The sequence below is a fragment of the Zingiber officinale genome, chromosome 10A (assembly GCF_018446385.1).
Source record: "Zingiber officinale cultivar Zhangliang chromosome 10A, Zo_v1.1, whole genome shotgun sequence".
NCBI lineage: Eukaryota > Viridiplantae > Streptophyta > Magnoliopsida > Zingiberales > Zingiberaceae > Zingiber > Zingiber officinale.
In genome coordinates, this window is record NC_056004.1 from 33,009,654 (window position 1) to 33,031,615 (window position 21,962).

The following is a 21,962-nucleotide window of genomic DNA, read 5'->3' on the forward strand; positions in this document are numbered from 1 at the left end:
TTGATTCATAGCCTAGGGGAGGTGGCTAGGGTTGAAGAGAATAATCTAAACACTATACAATAATTTAGTAAATTACAGTCAATCTTGAGTTTTCATCCCTGAACTTGAATCCACTATATTGGATTTGTTCATTGACAATATTGGAAATCCGTATACCTCATATATATATTCCCTGTTATCATTGTGAGCTATAACAGTTTGCTACAACTGTTATCATTGTGAGCTCCATGTAACAATCCTTTCACAAAGTTTGTTTTATTCACTAGCAGTTTACAAGCTTGTTATCAGCAAAAACCAAAATGGCATGATTACTTAGGTTATGAATCCCTTGGGCCAATTCCACATCTTGGACTTGCAACAATCCATTCACCAATCCACTCACTAGGAAGAGTGTTAGGAAATAGGAACATAATGTAAATTGTTGTTAGATCCTGAGATTTTGATAGTGGTTAATTCAACTTTATCATTAATGATGTGATGAATTTTCTAACAAATGTTGATTTGCATTTGCATCACCATGTTCGTGCTTTCCCATTTGATGTGGCAATTCATGCTGAACTGTTGTATAAGGTAGTTTTGCAATGACATATATTTTTGGTTTTAGTGGATAGTTGTTTCACTCTGGATTATTTTCCTTTGAATATTGCAGAATACGGGGACATAACTGACATCTATAACTGGTAAACTTATTGTTGGAATTTCAAATCGAAATTTGCGTAGTTGATAATTGATAGTGCAGTCATTAATTGTGCAAGTACAGGATATGATGCATAGAAATCATCAATTCTGACATCGGTGACTCATGAATGATTATGTTTTCTAAAGAAATTTTCTAGTGGAACTAAATGAAAGTGCTTTAAGCATCAAAGTCTAGCTTGATTTGACTTTTTCCAAGTGGAAATTCCATTGCTAGTTATTTTTTAGATGAACTTATGTGCATCATCTTGTCATAGCTTGCTTACTAAAGAACACTTAGGCTTGGATTATACAGTTGTGTCAAAAAATATAAAAAATGAAAGAAAGTTGAATGATAATAATTTTAAAAAGTAAAAAAACATTTGAATTACAATGGTTTCTCTGTTTTTTTTTTCTCATCATCGCATTCCAGTTTTCCACCAATTTTATGGTATTGACAAATGCTAAATAATAGCTTTAGTCTCATATATATATATATATATATATATATATATATATATATATATAGTGTTTGTGCCTTTTATATGTATGTAGTATAATTGTATTGAAACTGATTGAATTACTCCTTTATTCTCTCTACATGGTGTCACAGTAAGGCTAGACTTATTTTCTCACTCACCATCACCACTTTTCTCTTATATCATCGCCACCTATTGTCCCTTTTCCCTACAAGTTACTATACCCTGCATGTGCTATAGCCCCACCCATATCCTGTTTACCTTTTCTTTCTCTCTGTTCTTCCTCTCCCCAGGGTTAGAGTATCTAAGTCTCTCACAGAGGTAAACATAGGAGTTTTTGCTTTTCCCTAGGGTTACTTATGCACGAAGTTGACAAGATGGTCATGGTTGTGGTTATTCATGCAATTCTTAACCACCTTGTTTTCATTGTCTCTTCACTGACCACCTAGTGAAATGTGATGCTGGCAGAAGTTTTAGTGTCACTTTATCATGATGATTTCTTTTTGAATTTCCCAAAGTACACATTGGAAATGCCCAATTGGCATGCCTAGTTTGCTAAATATCCAATGGGTGCACTTTCCTAAAGTCTTTACCCCAAAATACCTCCCTCCCTATCCCATCACCTTCCCCAGCATCTAGGGTTTTGTAATTACTTGATTGTGGTGCTTCCTCTAATATGATAGTTATTGTCAGTTATTCTCATCATCTACTACTTTTTCCTTGCAGCAAACCTATCCGTTATTAAGTAGACTTATAGCCTTGATCACCATTCTGTGTCTGAAATAGATGTTCCTGAACATTCTACCTTCATTCACCAAGTTTCAATAAAAAACATGCAAGCTTGTTAGCACTAGAGAGGAGGTTGGGTGGCAATGGCAAAGAGCAGAAGAGAAGCATTGCCATGACATCTTGATAAAAGAAACCTGCCCTAATACCAAGTGTTGAATAACCTTATGCAATTATAGAGCATCATTTCATGCCTTATATATAGTGTAGCAATATGAGACAAGAAACAAACTAGTTGTGAGGGACTATTGTTCTAACAGTTATTCACGCATCCCATCAACATTATTCAATTGAAGCATTTATCTCCATAGATATAATGCCGTTAGGCAATCCTATCTTGGCTTAGCAATCCATGGAGTGTTTTTAATCATTGCAAGCTTCATTGGGACTTCTAGAATTTTATTCTATGCTGCAGTTCTTTAATTGTGGATCTTTTTGTTCCTTTTTGTTTATCCATCTCGTATTTCTAATTTCAATGCATGGAATGATATTTTTTGACCTCAGCCCTTTTGCTTGAAATAAAAGTTTGATTTTTCTGTTAAATCTACAATATCCTAAATATCGATCATCCTAGTCTTTCTGATTCATCTATTTTAGTGCTTTTGACTCATATAAATGCAATTACAAATAGATCAATTTTGGTGATCCTTTATTGATTTGATACTGTATTTCTTAGTTCTGGAGCAAGTCCTTCCTAAATCAAATACACAGCTGGTGCATGTACAATTCTAATTTGTTATAATTTTTTATAGTGATACATTTAATGAAAATTCACCACCTACAAATGATCCAACCTATATCTCATTGCTTGGAGCTGCTGTTTACAAGGCCATGTCTAAAGGAGATAAAGATGCTGTATGGTTAATGCAGGTAATGATTCCCGTGGTTAACATGCTCTAACTTATGGTATCCTCATGCTACAGCCTTTCTTGAACTAGAGAATTCTCTAAAAAACAAAAAAAAAAAAAACAGAGAAAAGCATTAGGCTACAACTCTACAAGATCCATTGTATCTTCTTCCAAGGTATAACCAGTTGTGTATGCTAAGACCCTTTGATTTCTTACCAAAGCATTAGAAAATAGACCCTATTGCTACAGCAGATGGTCAGTGGCTAGGTGAGCATTAGGAGAAGCTGACTGAGAAGAGATGCAATGGCAGATCCAAAAATGGGAGTAGGTCTGCTTGATGTTGATGACATAGCCAATATTCATAAACTAGTTGCTGTTGCAGTGCTGGCGAAGGAGCATGAGTCTATAGGAAAAAGAAACTAAAGGTAACGGCAAAGGAGAAAATTAAGGATTAATTGATTAAATGTGGTGAATGGCCAGAAAAGTGTAGAGAAATAGTATTGAGATCTCGTGATGGCGGATGAAGAATCTGCTGTCATTGAATTTGACCTCCCAATTAGGGGATTAAGGAAGAAAAATTCTAGGCCTAGGATAGTTTCCTGCTTAAGGGGTTAAGGGATAAATCTTTGTATTCAACATATATAATATAACTCTACTCTTGCAGTAATTCTAAGAATTCTTATGATCATCATCGTACATCAGGAATCAAAAGGATAAACCCTAAACCTTTAGGATGAAAACTCTCTCTCTCTCTCTCTCTCTCTCCCCACCCAATTTTCCATCATTAGGGTTGAATATCTCATTTGCATTCCAACATAAAATTACCTTTAAGGTCACACTAATACCCTAAACTAATCCATCACTCGTCTGTAGAAAATCTCAGTCTCCCTAAACTCTTTTTTATTTTCTCATAAGATCCTTGAGACAATTGAAAGTCACTATGAGGACCAATGGACTAGCTGGTTGATGCTGGATCAAGTGGCTGTCAGTCAATCTATCATAAATGAATTGCCTATTCGTCGACCAAATGTCCATTTCTACTTAATTTCTGTGGTTCTATACAATGGTAATCATATCACTCTCAAATCTGACCCCAATATCTTTAATCTCACCTCTCCTCATCCTTAACCAATCAGATCAGTAGATAGACAACAACAACCATGGAATCAACAAGATGGCTCAGATCTACCTTTGGGTAATATCCTTACTTCTAGCGGTTCCATAGCACTATGAAGACCTGTCAAGAGTGTCATGATCACTTAAGAAGGGAAAGAAATCATTCTCCCCCTGGCACTAACACCCACTCTTGTAAGAAACCTTAAACTAGCTGTGATTTTGGCTAATCTTATTAATCTCTAAGTTAACATAAGATCTTAGGTTTAACTAGGATTCAGCCTAGGCTCAACAAACAAAATTAGATTTTCATAATACACCCTTGGACTTCTCACAAATACTCCTAAAATGTACTCTAAGCCCTGAAGTCCATATTTAAAATACTCAGATAATTAAATAAATTATAGGAACAACAAATGGATTGTACCAACAGTCTTTAGTGGTGGTTCACATAGACACCTAAAACATTCATAACATAGAAAACTATAACAGTGAAATAGAATGTCAAAGCTATGTATGAAATCAGTCTTAAGAATATCTTCCATATCCATTTTGCTTGTTATCTGATGTATGGCTGGTTGTGACTGTTCAAAATGAACCCCTTTTCCATCATTTATCTATACCCTATTCTTCTTCAGTGAAAAGACATGATTGGAAACTCAAACTTATCTGCTCTCAATGTGGATCTCATACATTTGGATGGAATTTACTTGTTGGGAACTCAAACCTTTTTTTTCTATTTACTTGAAAATTTCCCAATCAGTGATAGCTTTGTTAATTTTCAGGGTTGGTTATTCTACTCAGATGCAGCATTCTGGAAACCACCTCAAATGAAAGTAAGCAACAATTTTTTTAAAATTATTGATATGGTACATTGATATTCTTAAATAATTGTTTTAGTTGAAACCATGGAGATTTCGATCCCGGACCGGAACAATACAATTTCTGTAATGTATCATGCCAATATAGTTTCAGTATTTTTTAAATATAAAATATATTAACTAAAAAGTAAAAAATTTAATCTAAATATTTAATATATATATATATATATAAACTAAAAAAAAATAATTTTTTCAATATATATGTATATATAATTAATGGGATAATTTTATTATGCTTTAATTAAGCATATTTGAATTATCTTAATCATAACTAGGAGTTGATTTAAATTATTAACCAAGTTATTTATTAAAGCCTAAGTTAAAAATCAGCCCTCCTACCTTTGTTCTGTTGTGATGATCGTGGGCACGCGTGACGCATCTGGAGAGGTCGCCGGGCTCGCATGACAACGTGTCTGGGCGAAACAGCTCGAGATTTTAATCTATGGTTGAAACACAAGGTCTAAATCTTGTTTTCAATGTTTACTGTTATTCATTGATGTTTTGATTTTTCAAAACTTATAGTTGATCAAAATGTTGTATATGCAAAATTTTATTTCCTATAACATTGGAGCGTAGTTTTAGAAACTGTATTAGGCGTGGAAAAATTTCTCTCCAATCAGCTTCCTTTGTTATTTTTGTAATATTTTCATTTTTCTACATAGATGAGAATGATGATTGCTGATTTGTCTCCTAACCCTCAAGCTATGTTTACTCTTAATTATCAGAAGTTATTCAATCTTCTCAGACTGATTAGTCTATGTTTGGCCTATTTAATGACTTTGAGAGCTAAGACACTATCTTGCTCGAGCCCAACATTCCTTTGGTAACTTGTCATAGTAGTTTTTCTATGTGGTGTTTTGTGAACTCTCTTTCTTGTGAACCCTAGTTGATTTATGAATTATGATAGCAATGTCTAATTGCAAAACTCAGCACACAGTTTTTTCTTGAAGGAAAAAGTTAGTGTAGGAGATTGCCATAGTGTCCCTGTTTTAGTAATCTTGTATGGTTGGACTTCTACTTAGCTTACTGTTGCCCTCAGTTTAGTTAGGGTGATGTGACTTTTGATCTAGTGGTCACAAAAATATCTTGCTTCTTGAGGCCGTGTGACTCATAACACTCCTGAAGAGTATTCCTGCTTGATCCACTACCATCTTCCTTCTTAATGACAAGTTAGAACACCCTGCATTGAGGAGGATTCTTTGCTTGTTTAATATACAGGTATGTACTTGATCGAGTCATGCATGAAAAGTAACTGGGTCAATTCTCTAGTGTGCCACACGGATGACTAATATTTTGGTTAACTAGTGTTATAGTAGTAGTTGTCATGAAAGGAAAAAAAAATCTTTTAGTGGAGTATGGGGAGTATATTTACAAACCAACGGTAAAGTTGCTGTTATGGTATCCCACATTGGCGGGAGTTTCGTATACCAGGCTGTCCTTTGTCTACTGACCAACTTCTTGAATGACCTGACATTGGTGCCTTTTTAGCAATTGATCAATTTTTAAACTTCGATTGTGAACTTGTCATAATATTATGCAATCTAGTTCTTTGGTAAATTTTCTGCTACCAGAAACATGAATTGTTTATTATTGTTTTCCTTCTTATAACTACTAGTTGGAAGTTATTATGTATTTTCTAGATTTATTTAAATTCAAATGGTGCTTATGAACTTTAGTTAATCTATCTATTGCTTTCTAGGCACTTCTTCATTCTGTTCCTATTGGAAAGATGATAGTTCTCGACTTGTTTGCTGAAGTCAAACCGATATGGATACAATCTTCTCAATTCTATGGGGTTCCATATGTCTGGTATATTCTCTTTGTTGTCTTGGATATGTATTTTTTATCTAGTATGACTAGACATGGCATGTGTAAATGCAATTCTTATGTGAAATTCAATTCATTTTATCAGGTGCATGCTGCATAACTTTGGTGGAAATTTGGAAATGTATGGTGTATTAGACACAATTTCATCTGGGCCAAATGATGCTCGACTCAGCGAAAACTCCACAATGGTATGATACATTTACTAGCAAGAGACATACTAAGACATTTGTTTACAGTAAGTGTTGACCACCTGTTGAGGTGGTCGTTATACCTTGGTGAAATTGAAAATTACTCTTGGATGTGACATGACACCAATGATTAATCTCGAGATGTGTCAATTGACACGGGTGAAATATTTTGTTTTGCCTTCCGACTAGCATGCGAGAAGCTCCTAAACTTCTAACACCCAAGTGGACAAGCAAAACTTAGTGGTTGCCTTTATTGCAAGAATCTTCGATCCTCCGAACTGCATAACCTTCATCAGTGTATTCTGCCAAAAGCTCCAAATTATTCATCACAAGAAGCATTGAACTGAATTTGCAACTTGATTAGGGAGACATAAGTCAGTGAAGCTTTCACAATTCACTTTGCAGAAGATTGAGCTGCGCAATGTGATTAGTGTTCGAGGTGACGCATTGACAAAGATTCTTCAGCTCACATCAAGGATGATTGAGGTAGGGCGAGGGAATAAAACCCTGGTGCACCTGTGAAGCTTCTAGGATCCACTCTTTTCTGCTTCTCTGCTTGCTGAACTGATTTTACCAACTCAATTATACATGAGTTAATGAAGCTTCCATGGCTCACTATAAAGATGATTGAGGCAACGCGACATGGTCGGTGATCCACGATTGAGGCAACGTGAGTCAATATAATTTCTGCAACTCACGTTGAAGACAGTTGGGGCAAGGTGAGGCGGAACAAAAACCTCGACTCATCTACAAAGCTCCTACGATCCACTCTTTCCCCTTCTCCACTCGTTCCTCTTCTAATGTCCAACACAGCCATCGGCCAGGGCACCCAACATGCCCAGTACATCTCGTTCTGGCTGAGAATGAAAGCCCGACTCCAGACAAGACTTCAAGCCTTGATTTTACATTGAAATTCTCAACACTATCCTTAAGCTGGACTACATAGTTTACATCCTCATCTTTAGTAATGCCTTGCTTGTTACAGCAGTGAACTAGAAGACTTCAATGAAACTTAGTAAACAATTCTTCTGATTGATCATGACAATTAACAAATAGACAGAGAATTCTTGTTTGATATTTTTATTGCACAAATATGATAGCCAACAATTGTACTTGGTCCTTACATGTCATCTTCCACTAGGTGACTACTTGCCCATTCAGCATAATACTTCAAAATATGAGTGGCACATTTCTATTCTCCAAATATGGTAACAGTAAGAACAAAGGTATCATCTTTGTATAAAGTTGGAATATGTAAGTTTGGCATCTTAGTTTAATGCTATTTAATGGGGCATCTTAGTTTTCCATATCGTCTTCCTGATTCGTTTTCATCTGTGTATAGTATTTGTTACAATCTATTGGTTGCCACATAAGCTACATCTTATTAAAATTTATATCGAGTATTCATGACAGTGGATATTTCACAAGCTTAACACTGCTTTAAATTATCACAGGTTGGGGTTGGCATGTGCATGGAAGGAATAGAGCATAATCCTGTTGTGTATGAACTTATGTCTGAGATGGCATTTAGGAGTCAAAATGTTGATGTGAAGGTAAAATTTATCCATGTTCTTTTTCCTCAAAATATATATCCATGATCTATTTTCTAAACTAGTTGATGAAGACTAAGCTTCATTGATACATTCCTTTGAGTTCTACCTTCAACATTCATTCTCCTATCGGGTTGATGTTTTTTTAACTTATATCAAGTTTCAGTAGACCAATTTCTGGCTTTGGAGGATTCTTCGGCTGTTTGGAAAAGATATATGTTTTTTATGTTAATTAATAATTAAACTTCATAAGAAATTATCTTGAGACAAGCTTTTGGTTTCTGCATTTCTGTTGTACTAAAATCCAAAATAGGACCAATGGTAGGGTTAATCATTTTGGCTACCCATGAAATTTTTGTATCTATTTGTTCATGTGAGATTCATGAAACCAATTTAATGCTTTAGCCACCTCACAGTCACATAAACTTAATTTCGAAGTTGTTTGCATACGATTTTCTTGTTTTGTCACTTTACCCATGTGTTAACACCTTTTATAATTTGGTTTTTGTGAAATCAATGATAACTTTATCAGCTGTAGGAAGAGAAAATAATACAAAATCTCATAAATGAGCAACATGAGCCTTGAAGATGGAGGACTACTATACTTAGTCTTTAGGCTGTGTGTACTCTGGGAGAAGGGGAGGGAAGGGAAGGGAAGGGGAAGGAGTGCAAGGACAAGAAGCAAGAGAGAAAGGAAGAAAAGGAATTTGTTTGGTTATGTTTGGATGATAGAAGGGAAGAAGAAAAGAAGTGGGAAAAAATTACCATAATATCCTCTATCTCCATCTCATCTGCAGGCAGGAAACCAGACACATCACGAGTAGAACTGGGGTCACGAGCTTGACACAAGGAATGGGTGCCATTCGCTATTGCAGTGAGGAGATATACCATATGCGACAAATATCCTTTACTTGAACCATATGTGACCTACAAATTCTGAAGAGATTATAGATTAGCTATTTTCCAGTTTTACATCGAAGCCCAGAAAGAAAAGGATTGACAATTTTGAAGGGAAGTGTAATTGGTGTAGCCAACTTCCAAGACTAAACATCCTATGTGTTGTATGACTATTAGCATTAGAATTCAAACAAAAATGCAAGAATATGGGAATTCAGGAATCTTTCCACATAAAAGATTTAGGAACCAAAATTATATTACAAAATGACTTTTAAATTGGGCTGTCCTCTTCAAATCTGTTGATTTGTTAACCAATTGTTTTTAAATCTTTTGTCAACTTAATTAACATGAGAAACGTGGAAGTCCACTTCCATGTTCATGGAATTGTTGCCAAAGTTCAGTTGTATGGTTCTGGAAAGTTCAGTCATGATCTGGATTAAGGAGGAGCTCCATGTTAGACTATTGTAGCTCAGTCATAGGATAACATACAATGAAAATAAACATACACAATAACAACAGGAATCAATAAAATCTCGAATTTAATAATCTGAATACGTACTGACATACTGTAAATGAACCCGAGCAATGAAAATAACGTACACAATAGAAATGATAATGCATGTAATAGTAAGAACAACAAAAATATGAGCAGAACAATATAAAACTTATGCTGAAATCTGTCTCTAATGTAGTCGCTAGGAGAAACGTGGAAATCCACTTCCATGTTCATGGAATTGTTGCCAAAGTTCAGTTGTGTGGTTCTGGAAAGTTCAGTCATGATCTGGATCAAGGGGGAGCTCCATGTTAGTACTATTGTATCTCAGTCATAGGATAACATACAATGAAAATAAACATACACAATAACAACAGGAATCAATAAAATCTCGAATTTAATAGTCTGAATACGTACTGACATACTGTAAATGAACCTGAGCAATGAAAATAACATACACAATAGAAATGATAATGCATGTAATAGTAAGAACAACAAAAATATGAGCAGAACAATATTAAACTCATGCTGAAATCTGTCTCTAATGTAGTCGCTGGGTAATCTCTTAGCATGACTTAAACTAAAATATGACCAACCTCAAGTGATTACCTCTGCTCTGCGAACATAGAAGTCAAAGGAAGTAGTGCATGAGCACATAAGTGGAAAGTGGAGTAATAATTTATGTGCACAAAATAACATCTGATAGAGGAAGAGAAAGTACTTATTGACTTATCGTCTTAAGTATTCTCATCATCTCATGCTCTCTCAACTTTAGTTAATATTCATTAGTTTCTCTTCAGTTTTTCTTAGATGCTTATAGATAGAATCTCATGTTAACTCTTAAATGCTCTTTCTAAGGTTATTTACGAAGTGTATTGTCGTTATCTTTTTTACTTATTTCAATATAAGTAGGTACGCAATTTTCCATTGGAGTTTTAAATGCAAGTTGTTTGTATCTTACAAGTATCAATCAAGATGTTTATCTCTTTTATATTTCTCTCAATACAACATTCATAATCGATTACTTATTCACATGTAAAGTTCAAGATAACTAAGCAATTAAGCACAGATATAGGGAATAAAACAAATGAAAGATAAGTAACAAAAGAGATTACAGATTACAAAGAGTAATTAACATCTTCTTAAGTGTGTTTTGTCTACATATATGAATTCTCAAGGATGATAAGATTGTATGAAGTAAAACCAAAAAACCATTTTATTTTCTCATTTACTCCCACCATAGATTTATCTTTTTCCCCCATTTCTTTATTAAGCAATTCTTTCAATATTCCCCTTTTGAAAACAACTCATATTTAATTCGTCTCATGATATCATGTTAATTGTGCACAAAGTTTTAAAAGAGTCGAGGACAAGAACACCCACTTGTAATGAGAACTTGGTTTGTATTTGCTTGCCTTGAGAGCCTCTAAGCTCCCCTAGCTGGTGGATCTATATGGATACACCAAAAGAAACACATCTCATACTCTAAACCACAAGATGAGCAATCTAACGAAAACACTAATTACAATAGCACAATAGCCCAACAACACCACTTGTTACGCACACAAGATTAAATCATACCGCTTGACTACATGTGAAACGACCCAATTGTTTTTTTCATAACATTTCCAACGAAAATAAGGAATATTGTCTGCAATTAATAAACCATACTCCTACACTCAAATCCATTACAAGTACCATGAAAGAAGAAAAGTTCCTAAACTAGATAACCATCTTAAAAACGACTAAATTCAATACTACTTTATTCCTTCTTGTTCATAATCACTGTTTATTTGTTCTTAATGCAGAATTTCAAGGTCCTTGGGAGTGTATTGTCCAACCCAGTCTGGTCAAGGGTCTGAGCCTCCAACATCATCAGTTTCTTCACTTGCCACAAAATCAAACCTTGTGAGTCTAACTCAGCACCTCTAAACCGTGATAACAAAAATTGCATGCATCGTTAGATCTACCCTTACTTGAAAGTTCTAGTCGAAGCACATGTAAATTAAACAAAGAAAATATAGGCATCTACTAAGAAGCGTCAACTTTAAATACAACAAATCACGTATCTAAAAACAAATCATCCTATTATATAGCATTATCCCTTAGCATTTATCATGTGTCATTCTTGGGTGGAAGTATATCATATATCCTTTATCCTTTATTCGATTGATCAATCTGTATAACCATGGTACCAAGCGGCGGGGCGTCAACAACTCTCGTCATTGGGCCGTGGCCAAATGTGAAAATCTGATATTAGAGTCCCTCTGGAGCCTTGTCCTGTAAACGGGGTCCCTCTTGACCTGTGCAGAATTTCCTTTAATCCTCACTATCTTTATATATATATATCCTTTCTACTAAGGGAATCATGAATCATATCCCTAGCATATCCTATCAGTCTATGTAAAATCTAATAAACATACATATCATTAAACTGCGCAGCGCCAATAAACATGCACATCATCAATACATAGGAAAAAAAGTCAAACAAACATGTATAACATAATTCTTCATGAAGCTCAATAAACATGCAATTCATTAATCTACTTAAAGTTTGATAATCATTTATACCCTTAACTACATGAAGCAAAAACAATCACTTACAGTACTTGTTTATTTTACTGTGTTGCGATTACTTATGGCAATGCCCTGGTTCCTATCTCACTCGGCCATAAGGTAGCCAATTTTTCATCAAACCTAGTGTACACACACTCCTCCCACAACCATCGAAATCTGCTACTTACTACCCTCGAACATCCCTCGAAATCTGCTGTCCACGATCTCAAGCAATCATAAAAAGATAATCTACTACATACCACCCTCGAACACCCCTCGAAATCTGCTGCACACGACCTCAAACAACGCTCCAGAAATCTGCTACGTACCTCCCGTGAGCACCCCTCGAAAACTGCTGCACACAACATCGAACAACGCTCCAAAAAGCTGCTACTCTTTGCCTTCAAATTCCCTCAGAAACCCGCTGTGCACAACCCTGAAATCTCTCAGAAACCTGCTACCTTAAGCCCTCAACACCCCTCATAATCCGGCTGCGTATTCAGGTTCAAAAACGTGGGAAAGAAAGTCGAAATCCTGCTGCGTTTACAGATTCAAAAGAGTAAAAAGAAAAGGGTTTAAGAGGTGCCTTTGTGCCCGAAGACTTGGTGTTGGCGCGGGTGACGACAAGAAGCGACGATGGGATGTTCCTTAGGCCTCGTTCTTCCTCAAAGGTCGAAGCCTTCTCTCCTCTTCTTTGCTTGCCGCCGAGATTACTCCCCCTCTTCTTTTCTTTCTTCCGCCGAAGCTTCTCCCTCTTCTTTTTTTCTTCCGGCGAAGCCTCTACCTCTTTTAAACCCTAGGGTTGAGTCCACTCCTTATCAATTGGGTCGAGCCCATGAGTCAATTAGTTGGTTAATAGCGATTTAGCCCTCCCCTAAAAAGTTTATTTTCATATTCCCCCTTTGAATTTTCTTTCTTTTTTTTTAATGAGTCGGACCCTACAACATGCATACAGTTAAATCCTTACACCCAAAGGATTGGTTACTCTCTCACAAAGCAATCTAAAAGACAGGATCATGCACCAAATTTAAAGAACCTAAATCACTCAAAGCATAAGATAAAAATACGAAAACTAGGACTCACAAAGAGGGGGTCTTAATCCACCCTTTATGCCATACACTGTAGTTAAAATAGACTTCCCTTCTTGTTGTCCCTAAACAAAAATGACATCCACGATCTCATAAGACGGGATTTAAAAACACTTATTATCCAAAACAAGAACACAAGCAGACACTCAGATTAAATCAAGAGGCATAAACAACTGTACTATGCTTAATCTCTTACCACAAAGATCTCTTTTTACTCAAAACAGAATGCAATTGACTATGAAAGATTGTGAAATTTTGCTGCTTAATTAGACAGTAAGAATGCTGCTGTGAAGCTAGAACCAAACAGGGAATTGGGAAAGGGTGACCTCACCACAGTAGCACAAAGGTTTTGACAATGAAGCTGTGACTCCATATATGAACCGAGGGTGTTGATACAGATTGGCACTCAATCTGACGATCTCAATAAGAATAAAAAAGAAAGTAATTAACAACCATCTTGCATGACACAATCCTTAGGTCTATGACCAAAAACAACGCAACAGGATGCAAAAAGGACAACTCACCAACATGGAAAACCTGGGTGAAACCCAACAGAATCCCTTTAGCTGCTTCTGGGCAAGGGTGACACGGCAGCATTCTGGTAGCCAGTGATGGAAGAGAAAGCTCCAGCCTGGCTCCATAATAACCTGAGACAGAGGATCACAATGGAAGGGAAGCTTAATGGAAGGAAAACACAGTGAGGGATTCTGATGTCAGGGGTTTCACAGTGTTGCTGAGCTGGTAGGGTTTGTGTGTGGGATACGAATGAAGGGCTTGAGATCTAAATAGGTGTACAAAGAGGGTAGGCTAGGTTTGAAGAGATTGTGGAAGAGTGGATCTCGATGAGGAGTACATAAAGATAAGAGGGATTGATTATCATGATTCATGAGAGTGGACTTTAGTGAGGGTTGGGCAGGGACAAGGTCATGAGGGTACTTCAGACTTCCATAGAAGGTTACGTAGAGAAGATGGTGCAGCTAGTGCTTAGGAATTTCAGGTGCCAAGAAGAAAATTTCTCTCGAGGCTCTAATTAAACATAAGCCAATCTCCCAAAATTATAACATTGTCTAATTAAATCTCCATAGATCGACTTAACCCAAATAAATTTGATTTGGAAAGCAACCAACGTCACTTTGCAATCAAGAAAAATTAGCAACTTGCCATCTAGGAAATTTCAATTGAGCCTCTTGAGTTTTTATATAATTATGCCTAATAGTCTAAAAAGGGGGAAACCAAAATTGACAAATGTTCTATAGTATGATGAGCTTTAACATCCCACAAAGTGAAATAATTATAAATAAATTTATACCGCTAGAACAAGCTGAGGCATGAGACCATCTCTCTTTATTGGGCTGCAGAAGCAGCATCAGGTCACATCTAAGAGTAACATCAACTTTGATGGCATATCTTTGTGTATCTTAGCATTGAAATATCTCAACCATATGTCCAAGATTTTCGTGATGATTTGTGACAACTCTTGTGATGGTAGAGATTATTTTTTGATAAAATTTATAATTTAATCCACTAGGACTGGTTGAAGAGCTATTCTTATCGACGGTATGGTCAAGCATTCCCCCCGATAGAGGCCGCATGGACTATTCTTTATCAGACAATTTACAATTGCACAGATGGAATAGCAGTATGCTTCTTGCTTCACTACTCAATTAGTTTTTTTAGCTTCAAGGATATTAAAGTATGTCATATATTAGAGTTATTACTGCTTGTCTTTTTTAGAATGAAAATTGTCCAGTTCAACTGAAGTTCTACTTCATTTTGTTGCAAATTTCTCTTTTTGTTTGCAATCTTAGTTAGTGTTGATATGCATACGGTGTTTTATTACTAACATGTCCAATATATTTGCTTGTAAGTATTCTTTGTCAATATATTTGATTGTAAGTTTCTTTAGCAAATGGAAAGCTGTATTACTAACTACACTGAAAAATGAGGAACAAAAACCTCACTCCAAAATAGAAGACAGCTCTAGCAGTCTGCCCAAGTTTTTTTTTTTTTGAATGCAAATTGTGCTGTTCAATCCAAGTCCTACTGCATTATATGTTACAAATTTTTCTTTTTGTTTTTAGTCTTATTTAGTGTTGGTATGCAGTAAGTCTTCTGTTACTGAGATGTTCAATATCTTGGGTTTTAAGTATTCTTTTGGCAAATGGAAAACTGTGTTTAATATAAAACTACACTGCAAGTCAGTGGCAAAAACCTCATTCCACATGAAAGACAAGCCCTAGCAGGCTGCCCAAGTAAAATATGCTTTCACCTTCCTATCGATGAAGTACTCAATTTAACAAAGTTATTACAATAAGAATTAAAACTTTTTACTACACTGCATGACTTTTATATGAAGGCTCAACAGACTTCTTTCATCCCATTCATGACCTTTATTCCTCATTGTCAATTACTAATTTTGTGTGTGATCGCTTCGTGCCTACCTCAACAATGTTCAGTATGCTGCTTGGTGATTCTCTTAGTTATGTCTGATTGTTCTGTTTGCTTCTGTGTGATAGGCCATCAGCCAGAATGCATTAATTCATTGTCGTCCATTTATGTAGCACTCTTAATTTTAAGACAAGATATTTAAGACATTATATTCTTCTTTAGCTGAGCATTTTTAGCATTTTTCAATATACCAACAGCCAAGGTTTAAAATCTTGACCCGTGCCGAGATTTCAATCCCGGATCGAAACAATATGGTTTCGGTATCGTATTGTACCGTACCGATATAGTTTCAGTATTTTTTAAATATAAATATATAAATGTATATTAATATTTGATTATTAAAGATGTTGAATTTATATTTTAATATTTTCACATAAAATAATGTCTATTAAATTTTTATAAAAAATATTTAAAAAAAAAGTAATTCTTAAAATTCAAAACTAAATTTAAAATTATAAAAATAAATATAAAATTATTTGAAAATTTTAAATTATTTTTTAATGTATTTGTAAATTTTTAATTTTAATGTATTTAAGAATTATATATATTTTTTATTTTTTAGATTATTTTAAATTTATGTTTAATTTTAAAATTATTTTAAAAATTTTAAATTATTTTATAACAAAAATTTTAAATTATTTTATTAAAATTTAAAATTATTTAAAAATTTTGAAATGATTTTTAATTATTATTATAATAGTTTATTTATAAAAACTAGATATTTAAAAAATAAAAAATTAACTAAATCAAAAAGACTAAAAAATCGTGATCCCTCAAGCGCCATATATACAGAGGATTTTAGAAATATATAATATTTTATTAGAATTTTTTAGAGTTTTAAATTAATTTTTATATATTTTAATGGAATAATTTAATTAGGTTTTTTATTTTTTTGATTATTTATTTAAATTAGAGATAATTAGATTATTAAAAAAATTAATTACATAACTAATAAATAAAATATTTATTATATATTTTTAAAATTAAAATAAATAAAATATTTATTCAATTAAATATTTTTATTATGATTTAATTAAGCCTCTTTGAATTATCCCCATCCATCCACCCTGGGAATTATTTTAATTAAAAAAATATTTAATTAAAAAAATGATCACGACCTCTGGGATAGGCGCGACCCCTTCGGCACGGCCGCTAGGGTCAGCAGCCCCTCTGGCGTGGCTGCGAGGGTCATGCGGCCCCTCCGCCGAGGTCGCGGGGGTCGTGTAGCCCCTCTGGCGCGACCGAGGGGGTTGCGTGGCCCCTCCGGCGCGGCCGTGGGAGTCGCGCGGCCCCTGTAGTGCGGTTGCGGGGGTCGCGCGGCCCCTCTTGTTCGGCTGTAGGCGCCATGATGCCCCTCTTGTGCGGACACGGGCATCATAACACCCTCCAACGCGGCCATGGGCATTGCGATGCCTCTGCGGCTACAGCGGGAGCGGGACTTGTGCCGGGTCCGTGCCAGTCGATGGGCGGAATGAAATGTTTCGCCTATTTCGATCGGCTCGTCACGAGATCTCAAACCCTGCCAACAACTATAACAGACTTGAGAAAAGTAAGGACGTCAATGCCTCAAGTCTTATTTCACCCCTAACTAGGCTTCAAGAAATTTTTTAATAAATGCTAAGATTGATCAATGTTAAGGTGGATGTGTGGACATACGAGTATGGACATAATAAGAAATGAGAGCATTAGATAGAAAGTCGGAGTTACATCTATTGAGGGAAAATTCCGAGAGACGTCTAAGATTAGTACGGGCATGTACTTAGCTGACCAATAAATGCTCCAGTTAGGTAATGTGAGGCTATGACAAACACACATATCAAACGAGGAAGAGGACGACCAAAAAAAAGACTTGGTTAGCAACAATAAAATATGATAAAATTTATTTAAGCATAAATGATGATATAGTAGGGGATAGAGTTCAATGGCATAAAAGGATCCACACAGCCGACCCCACCTAGTGGGATAAGGCTTGGTTGTTGTAAATGCTAAGATTGATCACTCTCTTGTAGTTTGCACTGCCAAGGAAGAACATCAATCCACCCAACTCATAAACAAAATCACTGGTATCTGCTTGTTAGAGTGCACAATCTGGTAAACAAAATCTCATTTGCACGGAGGAAGAAGATTGTTGTTGCTAGATGGAGAAAGATTGTTTACTTCTTGTATTCCCAATTGAATTCAAATGCCTTAAACCAATTGAACCCTTGGTTTTTATTGACCTAGCCACACCCCTTGAATGAGATATGTTTCTCGAGCTGCAATTTGATCTGGGTTATTGGATCACTTAGACAATCCAGATTGCACTTGTTTGAGGCATTGGTTCACCAAGATCAGCTGGGCACCAAGTCATACCACTTTGGTCGAAACCAACTGTAGTAATAAACTAAATTATATATATGCTTTGGAGACTTGTGATGATGTAAAGTGAATGCATCAATAAAACATCATATTTTGCTTCATGTGCACCACATAAATTTCATTTGCCACATCTACCCGTATGCACTTCTCACACAGTGCACATGACCACACAATCTATGTAATCCAATGTACCACGCCACTTTTGTGCTTTGCACATGACCGATCATGTGTTTTCCATGTGCAAAGCACATTGTGCCTTCACCTTTTTTTAAAGACAACTTCATGGGGTACATACTATATTTGAATGTCTCAATCTCTCTTTAAAACTAGATGTGATCATAAAATTTCTATATAAGTTTCTCATGAGCTCCAAGAGCTCCTTTTTCTTCCTTCTCCAAGTCTTGGAAGCCTTTTGGAAAACCATTTTATTTTGAAAGCGCTAACAGTGAATAAATTCATCTTATAGTTTAATGCTATCCACTTATTAGTACTAGATAGTATAGCTATGAGCTCATGGTAAAGGATGCCACCTTGTGCATGCTTGTGATGCACCTTCTAGATGCAATAATGATGTTTCCATCCTCAACGGTTATCACAACCTTTTCCAAGCATCCTTGCTGAACCCATTGGCCAAACTGGAGTAGGCATATGAGTAAATTGCTTTGATATGCTACTCTAGTTGTTTGCCCTTTCTGGTAAAAAAGGCATTGTGATAGAGAGAAATAAATGAATGACTTGTTGAGAAAAGATATCTTTGGTTTGGCCTCTGAAGTATTTAACAAACTTCTGATATTCTTTCTCCTTTGAGATCTTCGAACATGCCACAGACCTAAGTCCACCTCATTGTTCAACATGAATAATTTACTCGCATTGCTTTTATAATGGCGCTTTTAAATTGCCCAGTATGCCATTGTTCCAAGAGGTTCCAATTCGAAATTTAAAAAGAAATATAAGCTGTGACTGTATCATTAGTAATTGTGTCAAATTGCTAACTTTTAGTTGTAACTTGTAGGTCATCATTAAGGAGGCGTGTTTGTTCCATTCATGTGGAGTCAGCTAATTTTATACCTCCATTAGGTTCTATGGTATAATATCTCACTGATAAATTTAAATCAACTAAATCTCTTACACATTCAACTTTAATTGATTCAAATCATTAACTATAAAATTTATTGACCTCCTTTCAATATATCTATAGCATCTCAATTGATTTTTGATCATCTATCGAAGCTACTCACAATATTACATTCCCAATAATATATATTTTTAATTTAATTGTCTCAACGTACCTGCCCATACGCATCTTAAATTCCTTGGTCTCCTTTGAATATGCCAAACCATCTCAATTGATTTTCTTACGTTTGGTCATCTATTGGAGACATACATAATATCATATTCCACTGTTTCAAGGAACTCACTGATAGACATTTCTTAGTATTTCATTGTTGATATATTAACCTTTTGTACACATTGACTCCAACATTTTTTTCCCAATAACTATGATGATCCGTATCAGTCTTATAAAAATATTAGAGTGAGGGGCACATCCGCTCTTTATTTCTTATTACTACTTGTATAACCTTGCATAGTACAAAATTGTATTCATGTTGGCTCTCCTGTTAATAATAATATTTTGGTTATATTTGCTGTCAACTATAAGTTTCTCTAAGCATCTTCTGACCTCTGCAGGATCATAACCGAGACTACATAGTTGAATTCCCAGATTTGGGGCCCAGTCTAGATGGCTCCTTGTCTTTTGATGTAGTGCCGTCAACAAGAAGATACCCTATGGTGGATAAACAATATAGGTTTTCCTTTAGGGAGACACAAAGTAATTTACCACAACCACATTTGTGGTATTCAACTAAAGAAGTGATTAGTGCTCTTAAGCTATTTCTTGATGCAGGAGAATATCTTACAAAAAGTGCTACATATAGGTAAGTATTTATTTTTTTGTTTAACTTGCCCTATCATACATCCATATTATTTCTCTCTTTCTGCCATCAAGTTATATGAGTATCGGACTGGTTAAAAACAAAATCAGAAGACTTAATTTGATGGGTAGATTGTTGTTGTATCATAGATCTTAATCTTTTTTGTGACAGATATGACCTCGTTGATCTGACAAGACAAGTTCTATCAAAACTAGCAAATGAGGTTTATTTAGATGTCAGGACCGCATATCAAAAAAGAAATGTGAACGAATTGAATTTTCACACCCAAAAGTTTCTGGAGCTCATCGAGGACATCGACAAGCTTCTGGCTTCTGATAAAAATTTCTTGCTTGGGACATGGTTAGAAAGTGCAAAAAATCTAGCTACGACTAGTAAAGAAAAAATACAGGTGAGTATGATTTAGATTTGCATACGCTGCAGTTTTATCTTTTGCATTCTGTAGTTTAATTTTCAACTGGTTCTCAGCATGAATGGAATGCCAGAACACAAGTGACAATGTGGTACGACAACACAAAGACTAATCAGAGCAAACTTCACGACTACGGTAAATAATTAATTTGTGGGTGTTTACGATTAAACTTGTTCTTATTTGACAAATCAACTATTTGGATTATGCTCAGCCAACAAATTCTGGAGTGGTCTCCTGAATAGCTATTACCTGCCTAGAGCTTCAACTTATTTCAGTTATCTACGAAAAAGCTTGCAAGAAAATAGTGAATTTCCCTTGGAGCAGTGGAGAGAGGATTGGATATCGTACTCTAACAATTGGCAATCTGCCAGGGAAAGTTACTCTACTAAAGCTGTAGGTGATTCGATAGTTATTGCGAAAGCCTTGTTCTACAAGTATTTTGGCTGATTTCTCTGCCCATCTTCCCTCAATCTGCAGTTGCAAAATTTGAGATGCACAAAAATAAGCGCATTGTATTATTAACTCATGGCTTGATTGTCAAAGATAATTGTTTCCATTAGGGATGTAAATTGTAATAGTCTTAATGAAGATATAATTTTTTTAATGGGTCTAAAATTACAAAAGAAACTAAAATTATTTGCTCCAAATAAAGAAAAGCGATTTTTGTTAAAATTAACCATACAGGTGGAGTGGCCTCAAATTATATTGACTGTTATCAATCATCTTTTTATTATTATTATTATTATTGAAATAATTAACTATACAGGAAAGACCATACAGGTGGAATGACCTCAAATTGGACAAACTTAATGCACAAACATATCAATCATTGTCCAATCAAAAACAATGCTCAAACTGATGGTTGAACTAAAATATAATGAATCATTCCGATCATCAATTTATTCCATTTTATTATTATTTTCATTCCTATTCCACACAGATGGTGCCAATGAATGGACTGTTATGCAATTGACTGGCCCATATTGACAATAACAAGGGCAAGGACTACAAGTAGCTTCAAACTCTATTCAAGAAATGAAGCAAGGATTAGTGAGCACAGATGGTTCGTTAATGTTTCTTCTGCTTTAGACAAAGGGGCAAATGAACAATATAATGTCATGGGTAACAAGGGTGAGGCAACCCATACGTGTCAAACAGAATTGGAATACACGCGCAATTGTATAAGATCCAAACATAGCACATAAGCAGGACTAAATTTTTAATTAGAATAATTATAAAAGAAAGAAAATGAGTCATCAGATATTATACCCATTTTACATCTCACTATGTAAACAAATGTCTCATGGCTCTGATAGCTTATTCCCAGCATACATAACCCTTAGAAAGATTCAGATCCTTCAACTGTGACACACGCAAATCTCCTTTAAAGCAACAGAACGAATCAAGATTG

The 21,962-nt window shown here is 35.3% G+C and overlaps 1 protein-coding gene across 1 annotated transcript in view; it reads left to right on the plus strand.

Moving 5' to 3' along the window:
* The window catches only part of LOC122027414 (alpha-N-acetylglucosaminidase), a 79,882-nt gene extending 58,727 nt beyond the window's left edge, over positions 1-21,155 (plus strand). Inside the window, exons 9-19 of the mRNA XM_042586364.1 lie at positions 650-680; positions 2,693-2,810; positions 4,687-4,737; positions 6,482-6,591; positions 6,695-6,797; positions 8,252-8,350; positions 14,910-15,020; positions 19,877-20,124; positions 20,293-20,530; positions 20,608-20,686; positions 20,763-21,155. Of these exons, the coding sequence (XP_042442298.1) occupies positions 650-680; positions 2,693-2,810; positions 4,687-4,737; positions 6,482-6,591; positions 6,695-6,797; positions 8,252-8,350; positions 14,910-15,020; positions 19,877-20,124; positions 20,293-20,530; positions 20,608-20,686; positions 20,763-20,998 (1,424 nt within the window). The 3' untranslated portion in view covers positions 20,999-21,155. The remainder of the gene's footprint in view (positions 1-649; positions 681-2,692; positions 2,811-4,686; positions 4,738-6,481; positions 6,592-6,694; positions 6,798-8,251; positions 8,351-14,909; positions 15,021-19,876; positions 20,125-20,292; positions 20,531-20,607; positions 20,687-20,762) is intronic.
* Positions 21,156-21,962: the final 807 nt, after the last annotated feature.